General features: G+C 39.7%; 1 protein-coding gene across 3 annotated transcripts in view; it reads left to right on the plus strand.

Moving 5' to 3' along the window:
- LOC101463982 (rho GTPase-activating protein 44) overlaps positions 1-13,174 on the plus strand; it is a 93,918-nt gene that overhangs the window by 53,520 nt on the left and 27,224 nt on the right. For 2 of the 3 annotated variants that reach the window (XM_012923217.3, XM_012923218.3), the window contains exons 1-7: positions 1,306-1,393; positions 6,268-6,307; positions 6,920-7,039; positions 8,695-8,771; positions 9,405-9,516; positions 10,118-10,194; positions 12,210-12,327. In XM_012923217.3, the coding sequence (XP_012778671.1) occupies positions 1,329-1,393; positions 6,268-6,307; positions 6,920-7,039; positions 8,695-8,771; positions 9,405-9,516; positions 10,118-10,194; positions 12,210-12,327 (609 nt within the window). In that variant the 5' untranslated portion in view covers positions 1,306-1,328. Of the gene's footprint in view, positions 1-1,305; positions 1,394-6,267; positions 6,308-6,919; positions 7,040-8,694; positions 8,772-9,404; positions 9,517-10,117; positions 10,195-12,209; positions 12,328-13,174 lie in introns of those variants that run through there. The other variant, XM_076887713.1, reaches the window with a different exon arrangement.

Consider the following 13,174-nt stretch of genomic DNA (forward strand, 5'->3'; position numbering starts at 1 on the left):
TGGAGAGATTACATCTTGTGGCTCAAATGTTAGCATCCTAACATAGTAATTGATGGAACAAGATAAATATTATACCTGCTAAACATAAGATATATTAGCACTGTCACTGTGAGCATGTTAGCATGATAAGGGTAGGCTTAATAGTGCTACTTTATTTAAGTACAGCCTCACAGAACTGCTCTTGTCATAGTCTTGACTCTTGGTGTTTATTCCTCTTAAATTATTTCCTCACTGTTTCATCCTCTTGTGTCAAATTCATTCATGTGTCTGTATTTTCCCAGTTTACTTATCACACTTCCTGCTTTATTTTGAAACGTAGTGTTCTTTGTGCTTTGTTTTAAGTTTTTCTTCCCTGGTCTCATCTTCTGTGATTTAGTTCAGCCGTCTCAGTCTCCCTAGCTGTCTCTCTGATTGCCCTTCAGTGTATATATAGTCACTGCCTCCCCTTGTCTTTTGTGAGAGTGGCTGCTCCGACTTGCCCCTGTGTAGTTTCTTGCTTTATATTTCAGATGTTTGTAGTTTTCAGTATTTCCTTGTTGGACTTTATGTTTTGCCTCTTGTAGAATTTGAAACCAGTCAATAAAGGGTTTATTTTCAGTTCCACTCAGTCTGCTTTCACATCTCTGCATTTGGGATCTCCTCTAACACTCCACACGGTCTGAATAATCTTCAGAACAGAAAACTTTATTCATGTTTTCACAAGAATAACGAGTTTCCATGTGCTGAACTGAAAAGTGAAGTACTTAATTTAATATTTCATCTGGACTCAAACTGAATGTTTAGTTTTAGAGTGAAAAAAGCAACATGATAACACCTCACAGTGAAAGCTACAACTCACATTTTAGGATTAAATCTAACACTTAAGGCTAGATAAACTGGACTTTATTGGCAGTGGAAAATTCCATGGCCCATTCTTTGAAAAAATAAATTTGTTTCCACTGGTACGAATCTGAGAGCGCAGCTTATACAAGCAGAGCATGGGTCTTTTTACTCAGTACTGAGGGCTGAAAAACTATTAGGACACCCTTGGAATTTAAATATATTACAAAATGTAAAATGTTGGCTTTTGGGGAGAAAGAGATGTGTGTCTGTTCAGTCATAAACACATAATGTGTACATATTTGAAAGTCCAATCTGTTCACAGAGGGGAACATAAAGCAGAGGCTGGTGACGATGAGTGAGTGAAAGGACCAGATAGTCAGGTCTCATTCTTTACGCCGCCCTTCCCCTCCCTCTCTTCCTCCCACTTTCGCCACCTCCTCTCTGCTCTTTGTGGTCACAGAACTCCTGCTTGAAAACAGGTGATCTCCTTTCTGTGAGCAGGGGGGATGTGGAGGAGAAAGCTGCAGATTTCTGGCAAGACTAAGAGGTCGAGCAGAAAAAGAATTGTTGTGTAAGTCCACTGAGCCACAGCAGGCTCACTCTGTGTTTTATTTTTTATTTTGAATTTGAGCTAAATTTGAGTGAAATGTATAGCTGTATGTGGCAGTAGGTACATTTAGAGGGGAACATGTGTCTGTGCTGCTCAGAAAGGCAGGTAAGGTAGGTGTGACTGGTCTGGTGCGTGTTCTCGGTCAGAAAGCAAAGGGCTGCTGAATGTGTTAACTTATATATTATATTAGTTACACTGAAAATAACATATTTTCATCTATTCATCAAAGAGTTTCTGCTAATCCAGCATTTAGACAGAGTTGGCTTTATTTAAAATTTTATTCACGGATGCTTTTGACACAGTTTTAATCTGCTGTGAAGGAAAACTGTAAATAATATTTTTATTTAAGACCTTAGTCACACAAATCTGGTCTGTAAGTACGTTCCAACTATTTACATTCAGTACATTGAATTTTAATTTTTGTGACACTGATGTCAAATTCACAAAACTCAACTTGTCAAATATGATACATCAGGCATTAAGGTAATGACCTTGTAAAATAAATGAATTAGTCTTGTAGTTAAGACTCCAGGCTCTGGAGGTGACCTTGTAAAACCTAATCTGCCTGTTTAATAACAGGTTTCTCTGTCTGCGGGGGTGAAGGAAGTGCACCGCAGGTGATTCACACTTACCTGTTTATCAGTGTTGCTACTGATATTTTGAATACAAACTGAAACAGTTGCTAAAGGCTGTTCAGAGCAGAGCGTAACATCAGGGCTGATAAAATTCAGCAGAACAAAAACTTTAACAAGGTACAGAGTTAGTCTTTTTATCTTGGCCCGGTTTACAGTTGGTTTTCAAGTGCATCCGTGGTTATCAGATCACAAGTGCACAGTGTTAAATACACGTGAAAATATCCATTAAGACACATGGTGATCTGATACCTGAAACCACTTGCTAAGCTGGTCCCACCAAATTGCACTTTGCTACTCATAAGTGACAGATAAGCCACTCAGTCGTTCCTCGGTTCATTGCTGTACTCTGATTTTTTCCTCAAGTTACAATCATTTCTGTCTGCAGCAGTTCAGTCTGAAACCAGAGCTCCCAAACATATTTTCTCTCTGAGCATTACAGCGCTCTAAAGACCGTCTTAAGATGCTTTTAGGAAACTGATGCCTGATGTATAATCGATGTGTGAGTGAGGCTGAATCTTCTCTCTCAGAGAGAAGAAATGTCTGCTGTAGCTGTGTGTGTGTAGTTTCAATGCTGTTGGTTCTGTTTTTATATCCACTCATCTGCCTGCATCTGTTCTATTTACAGCTCCGAGTATCTGCATTGTGATTTGTTTTAACTGTTCTCTGAACTTTGTTAAACTAACTGGTTGTCAGGGGGAAATGTGCAAGAGAGAGCGAGAGAAGGAAAGGTAACCCAAGAAAGAACCTGTACGGCGGTGAGGATGCTGTGGTTCATCTTTAACTGCTGGATCTATTTCTCATCATTGTTTAGTTTTACAAGCAACAAAAAATGAGCATTTTGGCTATTTATACACTCGGACTTTTTGTGTTTGCTTATGAACAACAATAGAGGAATACTGCAACAGCCATCAGAGGAAATTTAACAGTAACGCATTCGAACTGTCAAAAAATAATGAAATACTTATGTGGGGGGAAAAAACTTACTGTAACCTTCATGTCTTTCATCTCAGGATTGATGTTTGAAACTTTATAAATTGTCGTGCATTCATGTCAACTTTGAAAGAGCAAAAATTTGGTTTTAGCAGGTGTTTGGATTGATTTTGAAATTCAAACGGGTAGGTTTGTGCATCTTTACTGGACACAGATGTCTTTGTCTGACCCCTGTGATTTTAAAGCAGGAGTAAGCAATGCTAAACCAGCAGATAGACATAAATGTTAAGAGACTTTCAAGAAATGGACAATTAAAAAATGCATAAAACTTCCTTATTAGCGTTAAAAGAAGATGCCAATAGATAAATATCTCTGCAAACGTTAGCCAGGTGAAATAAGACCAGTAATTGCAGGTTTTGCCTTATTTTAAATTTGCAGCTTGTTGTTATGCATCTTATCAGATCTATTGTCTAAAGGCTTTCTGACACTCCAGGCAACGTTTTCCTCCAGAGGCTGTCTTTGTTATTAACCTACAGGTCATCTTAGCATCCGAAATATCCACACTGATCTCCATCAGCTGTTCAACTGCTGCTGAAGGCAGTGCTGCAGTCTGTTAGTGTTATTTCAGTGCATGGCGCTTTGGCTTCCTGAAGGAACTGGTGATCAAATAATGGAGTAGAATATGTTTTTCTAAATGCTACATCGTTGGTATGATTAAAATCATTCATCATTAGTTAAAGCCTGATATCAACAACACCCATGAATAACAACAACACCCATGTGTTGTCTGCACATTTAAAGCTTGAGAGTTTTTATTCCTGCGTGCTATCGAGCTTCATTGTTGTGCAGAAACTATTAAAAACACATCAGTGTTGCACTGGGTGACATGTTTCTTCATTATCATGAACACATACACTGGTTTATAATGGTTCAATCTCACAAACACACCATCCTGCTGCCTGAAAAACTCACTAGAGTACCATGTGTACATTAATGCGATGCAGATAATAGTCTCCAACAAAAGCTCCATTTCTTCTTGTTTGAGAAACATTTGCTGAAACCTGCGGAGAGCAGCTGTTTTAGGGCTACTAAGCTCTTTTTTTTCTGGAAAATGAAATGATATATTTGTGGGTTGTTTTTAAAGGCTTGCGTCTTCAGTATGAACCATTGTCAGCTTGAGGAGGCGATTCTTTCTTCTTGTCAATGTGGGATTTATTGACAATAAGAAAAGATAAATAAGAAACATTCTTATATGTATACATATGTTTACTACTTTGATGCACACTAACTGAAAGTCTGACTCTGAAAGAGGCAACATTAACATTTTTTAATAAATTTTTATTGGGGTAATACTTTCATACTTAGTTCTGGAAATGTAAAATTAATCCAGTATCCTGTCTTTGTCAGCCTACACTCTCTTCTTCATCTCTTCTTTGAACTGTTTTGAATGGTTGACACCAGGTATTTAAACTCATCCACCTTCACTACCTCTGCTCCTTACATCCTTTCATCTTCACTGAACATAATCAACAGTACACAAAGTTAATATCAGTAACACTGCATTGCCACTGGGAGCATGTTTCTATGGTAACATTGGCATTTCGGTTTGTGACTTGACTCTGAAGCCCTGGCACACATACACTGTAATTGTTGCTTCATAGCTGGCTGGTGGCTGATGGCCATGCCAGGTGTGCAGTTGTCTAGATCCCCTTCAAATATCAGTCACTTCAGTCCTGCACTCTACGGTTGAGAATATCAGGAACTGCCCACTTTGCCTCTGTAAAGGGTTATTTCTCTTGTTGTCACTAGAAGTTCCCGGTAGTTTCTTCTGTTGAGTCACCACCGTAGTGTCTTTATAATATTTTATTGCATATTTGTTGATCCAGATAGAGGAGTGCTAAGTTATCAGCTAACGCAAGCAAGCTGAATCGAAAAGCTGTATGGGTGCATCACCAAGACAGAAACGTATTAAATAATAATAACAAACAGCGCAAATGTGGTTGAAAGGTCACATTCAGTGGTTTAAACTGACAGAGGTGAGGCCTAGCAGACAGCTATAGGCTCTGGTTACCTGACTCAGCATCCACTTATCAGTCAAAGCAGAAGCCCCGCTAAAAAATATAGTTTTGGAACTAAATACACGCTGAAATTGTGAGTTAAATAATGTCACCCTGTGGAGTTACACGAAAGTGAAACTGCTGGCGAGCGGTTGATGGAGGTTGCTGGCTGTTGCTACTGTAAATGAGATCAGTCACAAAAAGGTTGCTGCATCAAATATCTCCTTGTTATTGCTTTGGTTGCTACAGACCGGAAGGCGAGACTGCTCACCTGCAAAATAGAAGCTGTGCCTTATCTCAGAAAGCAACGTGCTGCAAAAGATGCCAGTTTTACTTTGAGGATGAATTTGTTGCACTTTTTTTTTTTTAGTTGGAGATAAGTTGGTGTCTTCCATACAAACTACAGGGGACGGTGGCAACCAGTTGCAACCAAAGCAACTCTAAAGAGGCTTTTGGGGCAGAACCTCTTGGGAACTAATCTCACCTACTGACAGCAAACAAGCTCTCACCAACTGGTTGGGGGGACCCGGACACACATTTTTTCCTAGCAGCTGCTTATCATCAGGGGACTGACTGGTCTTTAGGCCTGTGTGGATGAGGTTTTCACAGCTACCAGTGGTTGCCCGGCAGTTGCCAACTGGTTGCTAACTATCTGACTGGAGCTTTAGCTATAGAGACCAAAACGTTTCTTTGCAGCGGGCTATAAACATGTTTATTTGGCTGTAAAATTGGGAGAGTCTATGGAGACTGACTCACTTTTGGAGCAGAGTTTTTGGATGTTTTCCATGAACTAAAAGAAGCTTTTTTGTGTGTTTTCAGATGATTCTGATAGTTTTTAGATTTGTTTATTTAGTTATTAGGATAGAAAAATTCCCAACCCATAAAATAATTGGAAGATAAGTCAAAGAGTTTAAAAATGTTGTAAGTGTCAGTCAGTCTCTGTTTTCTGTCACATTGCCAACTTGAGACTTTGTAATTAAACCAGACCAGCGTGAGTCCTGTGCAACTGTGAAAATAAACATTCCTCTTACACGATTAGCTCCAGGCAGCTGCAGCATTTTATATTTCTTGCACAGAAGTCGAGCAAATGATGCAATTACAGTGATTGAGTGGTTTGTGCGCTACTTGCCAAGTTCCCACAATAACAAGTTCTGTAATTTTAACGTTTCCCTCTCTCTGTCACCCTAACAGCCGCTCTTCTCTTTTCTTCCAGGGCTGAAAAAACAGAAGTGCTGAGTGAAGACCTGCTGCAGGTACTAATGAGTCTTCATCGAATCTGTGTGTTTGTGCGAATGCTTTTCCTCTTTGGCTCGATAGTCACTGCTTCTCACAAGAAAAATCTCACAAGAAAAATCATTAGTGGAGCAAAATATTCAGCATGCATGAATTTTTTTTTAATATATTTTGTTATTTTTAATGGCTTTCTGAACTGCCTTCGGGCAACATTAACGAACGCTGAAATTGAACCTCTTTGCGAGACAAAAAGCGAAACGTCCTCGCTGATTGATTTGGGGTGCGATATTGTAATTGATCAGATTAATGATGCTCTGAGTGGCAGACACATCGCTTCCACTCAGCTGGTTTAATAATGAAATGAGACGCATTGAAGCCCAACAGGTAATGGTGCGGCGTCATTCACACCAACTGAGAATGATGTTGTTTTATTGGGGGAAAAGCTCTGATGGAAAAATGGAGTTTCTATTTTTAAATCTAACCCTGTTCTGGGTTGAGGTTTGAGTGCATGTCTGTAACTGAAGCTGACACAAGCTGTGCATTAGTGGAAGGAGCTCACAGTGTGTGCATGGTTCTGGCTGAGGCCTGTGCCCTGACTTTTCTGTCTTCCTTCCCTTCTGTGTGTGTTTCAGGTGGAGAAACGTCTGGAGCTGGTGAAGCAGGTTTCCCACAGCACACACAAGAAGCTGACCGCCTGTCTGCAGGGCCAGCAGGGCGTGGACGTGGACAAGAAGTCTGTCAGGTCACCCTCGGTGAGAGAAAATAAACACTACAAATCTGATAAAACCTTTTCTGTCATCTGGTATTTTAGCTGAGCTGTACCGTACCAGTGTGGGCTTGTGTGCTGATCAAGGTACAAATCACATGATCTACAACCATATACATTTTTTTTTACAGCCTTAGTATTTTGGCCATGTTAGGTTGGAGCCATAAATATGATGGGGTAGGTTTACACATTTGCCTAACCAATAAACGATCACTGGGAGGTCCAATCCTCAGAGAAGACGTGAATCTTTTTATAACTCATCCAAAAGTCCAACAACGACGGGACTTAGAAGAAACGTGAAGAAGAAACTGATTGCTCATTTGACACCTTTCTTCATATCCTACTGACGAATCTCACGTAGGGCAGCTTCTGTAGGCAGCTTTAGTCTGCATACATTTAATGGTTATCTGCAGGCCACTTTGCAACCCACTTCCACCTTCTACCTAGCTCATCCTTTCATGCTGGTTAATTCAGTGGCACATCTGCTGTCATTCATGCCTGCTCTGTTCTGTGTCGTGGTCTTGCTGCTGGTCTCTCTGCCTCTGGCTTTACATTTATGTATATGAAAGGGCAGAGAGGTGGTAAGAATTTGGGTATCACTGACCAGTGACAGCAAAGAACACTGTTGACGGACATATGACAAGTTGGTAAATGCGTTAGAGGGTTACCTAGGCAACCGGGGGTCTGGAATGTCCACTAGTGACCGATGGTTAGTAACACAAGAAAAGCAAATCGAGGCCTGTGTGTACGCTCAAATGAATTGAATAAATCGATCAATAGTTGTTATACTGCAGTGAAGTTTATGCGGTTAAATCTTAGTATACAAAGTAAAATGTTCCAGGATTGGTGTAAACAGCAGACTTATCTGCCCTCTGGGCATGTTTTACGCTTTATTTCTACAGTCAGAGCATGCTGCTGCTCTTCATTTGTCTTATTGATTTGTTTTAAAAACATTGCATGCTAATCAGCAGCAGCCACAACTTAATATTTATTGTTATATTTTAATGGAATAGAATGAAAATGAATCATTTTCTACCTATCCAGTTTTTCTTCATTGTGCTCTCAGTAATTTCATAACAACTCAGACTAAAAGTTTTCCTAATGACAAATTAAATTTTAAGACTTTCAGAGAGGACAGAAGGACACTGACAGGTGATTAGCAACGATATTGGAAAGCATGTTTCATCCTCCAGTAAATGTTTAAAAAAACAAACAGAGAAAATATTTTCCTGCAAACCAAGAGACTGAGTGACAAAATATTCAAGTGCTGCACAATAATGTGCCATTTGTGTTGTGGAAAGTTAATCTTTTTAATCCTTCACTGGATTAAAAATGTTTTCATCCTAAAGCTTAGAGGAGCCTGAGATGAAGATGTTTTAAGATGGAACCAAGACAGTAACTCGTGAGAAGGCCAAGGAAAAAAAGAGAGAAAAATAAGCTTTTTTAAAATTCATTAATTAAAAATAAAATACAAGTTTGAAAAAGTGATGAACTGATGTGACATGAGCACGTGTTTTAACTTCTGGTACTTATATTAAAGATAATTTATAATCTTCGTATGCTTTTATGATGTTTTCTCTGTGTTTGTGGTTTTATTTATGAACTGCAGCTGATTCATCGACTGTTTGTGTTTCTGTGCAGAAAAAGCTTCCGCTCGCAACGCTAGCACAATGTATGGTGGAGGGGGCAGCTGTGCTCGGAGACGAGTCTCTGCTAGGGTAAACACACGCGCACACACACACACACACACACACACACACACACAGTAATTTACATTATTGTTGATCATCGATGAGATTGGAAACATTTTCTTTGGAAAGGCTGATGCAGAGAGGAACATTTTTATGACCCAGAACTGATTTGCTTTTCACATCCCGAGTATAATAATAATATCTGTAATGATATATAATGACATTCTTTAGAAGTCACCTCGTTGGTGCAAAAATAGTATTTTATGCCTGTCAGACGGCTTCAACTAAAGAAATGGGAAGAAATTATGTGCTTTTGCAACAAGCAAGGTTCTTTGCTAGTTAATAATTGTTTATTATGTGCAGATACAACACTGGTTTAATGTCTGAGTTGCATTTTTATTGCTTGATTGAGTCATGAGTCACTTTAAGTGACTTAAAACAACAATTTGAAAATGGTTAGGTACAAGAACTGTACTGAGCATGAGTGAAAAAGCAGCCAGTGTCCAACTACAGATATTATAGAAGCAAACTATAAAGAAATGAGTTTTTCACAGTGATTCAAGAGAAACCTCAATATTACAAACCAGGAAGCGAGCTGTAACACTGACTGACCTGCGTATGTTGCACTCGGTGAATCCGCTGTGATATTTCCTGTTGCAGAAAGATGCTGAAGCTCTGCGGCGACACGCAGGAAAAGCTCGCTCAGGAGCTCATCTTGTTCGAGCTCACCATCGAGAGGGACGTGACCGAACCCTTGTACGAGCTCGCAGAGGTACAGAAACAATGCCGTGCGACTAACTGTTTAATAAATGAGCTCCAGTCACATTAACAGCAGTAACAGCAAGCATCTGATTAGAAAAGGAGTCCAAAATGCGTCCTGGTAAGAAAAAGTGGAAATATAATTGTGATATGATTATAGAGCATCTGAAATTCAACAGGGCAGAAAAACATTATAAAAATGGTTTATTTTTCATTATTTTTTTAATAGAAAAATAGAAAAGAAGGAAAGGGGGCGACAACTAATTCTCACGAGGTATGAGCTGTTTCAGCATGACAGGACTGTTGTGTAGTTTTGCTCATTAAGGTGCCCTGTATCTATGAATAAAATACTTTGAAGTGATAAAAAGTTAGAAACTGATAGCAAGAAGATTGGAGCTTCCTGCCTCCAGTCCCCAAACACGGGACTTCTCTGATGAACTCTACTTATTGCTCTGCAAATTAGCCAGTAAGCTAATCTCCATGAGAATGAGAAAGTGCTGCCCAGACTGATTCTGCTGCTACAGGTGCAAAGCCTCACAATACTGAGGCTGTTTGTTGTCCTCTTTCACACTAACACAGCAGACTGAAGGAAAATCTCTGCTCTGTCCTCTCAGGTGGAAATCCCAAATATCCAGAAACAAAGGAAACATTTAGCGAAGCTGGTCCTGGACATGGATTCTGCACGCACACGGTGAGTGTGTTTCTCTGTGTGTGAGTGTGTGTGAGAGAGAGGCTTGGCTGTTATCGGAGAAACTCCATCAGCTGTGAATGGACTGGCTGTGCAGCTTCCCACTGAATGTCACTGGGATTTTGTTGCACACCGTGACGCCGCCGTCTGTCTCACACCGCAGACTGCTGCCCGTGTGTGAAAACCTCACTTTAAACCAGACTGTCCTTTTTTTCTGTAACGAACACACTCAGTGTGGACCTTCATACTGATGTCTGTAGCTGTTACACTCGTGCTTCAAATACCACAGACCACTGGCTGATTCCTCCTCACACTTCCTGCTAAACAGATTGTGTATCAGTGTGAAGGTGTTTAGAGCAATAGGCTCAAACACTGAAATGAAACCTTTACTTCCTGAGCTGCTGTAGAAGCGGACTTTTATTTTGAGGGTGCTGTTTATTATTTTTGACTAGAACTAAATGCTAGAGGACAAAATTGGATAGAGGCTTTCTAAGCCTGATTTTATGGCTGTGTTGACATAGGAGTGCTTTATATCAGATTATAAAATTAGAGAACGGATGTAGCTTCCTGCAGTCTTTCTAATAGTCAGCAGGGGGCGACTCCCCTGGTCACAAAAAGACATTTGTTGTATAGAAGTCTACGGGAAAGCAACCATAGACTCCCTTGATCTGTGACTCAGGAATTGTTTTCCTGATTAGTTTATGGATTTAAATAATTCCTTTATTTACAGTCCAATGAGATACAAAAGCAACTTCTCCTTAGAAACTTGGTAAACTAATTAAAATTTAAAAAAAATATAAAATATCTGCCAATATAGCTCATTAGTGTAAATTGTTGAAGATGAGGCTGTGATTGTGAGCTTTATCGGCTGCAGTGAGATAGTCCAAACATGATGGGCTCATTAAGCGCTCGTATGTCTCTGGGTGTTCGCGAGGAGGGGTTCAGATGTGTGATGCACGTGTGGGGTTCACACAGATACTGGTGGCTTTGCTGAGGCGGCGTGTGTTGTAAATGTCCTCCATGTACTTCGATGATCTTCTGGGCTTTTGATGCATTTTGACACTACTGTCTTAATAAGAACAACATCATTTTCAGTTTTTAAATTATGGTCCCCATTAGTGTCCAGAAAGGCAGTAAAGCAAGGTATGTCCACGATATGAGCATGGACTGTCCCGCGGTTTCTTGCGCGTGATGTTTGGTTTCAAAAAGCTAAGGTGGCAGCTGTTCGAGGCTTCGCAAATGTGGCCTCTTAAACCAATCGATTGCATCCAGCTTTAATATATACACATGCATTAATAACTCACCACATAATCCGTTTTACTCTGCAGAGGATCGGTCTGATGTCTCACAGCTGCACTGGCTTTGTAACTTTGAGGGTTTTTATGAAGCTATTTCTTAACTTCAGTTAACTTTCAGGTAAATTTAACTTTTAATGGTGTCTAGCTGATGCAGAATAAAGTCAGTAGTGCCTGATCCTGTTTGAAACGTGCAATTGCCACAGTTTCTTTCAGCTGATTCACTGCCATTTTGAGCAGTGACATGCAGAAATGTTGTTTTCCTCACTGCGGTCCAGCCAGCCAGTTCTTTAGTGACCCAAATCTAAAGCAATTTTTCCCATTATGCTGCCGTGTGCTGAGCTCCTCTGGCAGTTCTACACATTATCTACACTGACAGACAGATGGATGGAGGGGGAAGAGGAGAGTCTGAGAGCAATACTTAAAAGACAAAACAGCTTAAGCTGAATAAATGAGGGTATATAGAAAGACAAGTGTTAGTATTTTGTCAGCCACAGACTTAATCCATTGCCTTCAACAGTTTGATTTGTTTATGTGAGTCACTTTGTTAAAGTAGCTGTCAGGTCTCGCTGTCAACGCTTTTCTCACTCGGGAACAAAAGTCTAGATCTGCTAAAGGCAAAGAAAAATGCCTTCTAACAGTTTAACATGCTGCCCTAAAAAAATCCTGAATACTTTTGTGACTCAAATTCACTTCTTACTGAAACCTACCTTCTGCTCACAGGTACACTCAGTCTACCAAATCTTCTGGACTGTCCAGCAACCTGCAGCCAACAGGAGCCAAGGCCGACCACCTCAGGGAAGAGATGGAGGAGGCAGCCAACCGCATGGAGATCTGTCGAGTCAGTGATCACTTTTTATCCCAATAAACTAACTAACATAGCGCCAGTCATAGTCTGTCTATCTATCTATCTATCTATCTATCTATCTATCTATCTATCTATCTATCTATCTATCTATCTATCTATCTATCTATCTATCTATCTATCTATCTATCTATCTATCTATCTAGGCTGTTGTTATATGTATCAAGTAGATTCTTGTCATCTTTTTTTTGTTGATGTTTTTGTAAAGTGAACCTACAAGGATATTTATAAATGTCCTGAAATAGCCCATTCTTGCTTCCAAGAGTGTTCAAGCTTCCACATCCTGCATGTGCATATACATCCTTTTAACGGACCGTTTGACCTATTATGTGCACAATATACAGGAAACAAGGAAATCATGTGTAATTACTACAATAAGCAATGACTCGCGTCATTATAGGCATCCTAGTCAGCCATGATATGTTATCTCTCGTAGACAAGAAAGGCAAAAGTTTTGTGAAATTTGTCATTTATGAAATTACAAAACCAAAATAGAGTTTTTGGGCTTTTTTGGCTCAGCACAGTTTGGCGCTTTACCTGATTGGTATTCTAACGCTGCACAAATGTGTGTAACTGAATCTGATATGAGGTGAGAACAGACAAACTTTCCACTTTCAGCAGAAGAATATAGAACAAAATTTTTCAAACTTTGAGCAAATAGAAGAAAGAGGAGAGATTTTTTTTAACCTAACTTCTATACATACAGATATGAGCACTTTTAGCTATTAGCTGGCTTCAAGTAGCCATAAATTAGTGTGAAGTTCTGGGTTTAGGTATTCCCAAAAATATGAGAGTACTTTGATTATATTAATAATTATTTTAA

The sequence above is a fragment of the Maylandia zebra genome, linkage group LG8 (genome assembly GCF_041146795.1).
Source record: "Maylandia zebra isolate NMK-2024a linkage group LG8, Mzebra_GT3a, whole genome shotgun sequence".
Classification (NCBI taxonomy): Eukaryota; Metazoa; Chordata; class Actinopteri; order Cichliformes; family Cichlidae; genus Maylandia; species Maylandia zebra.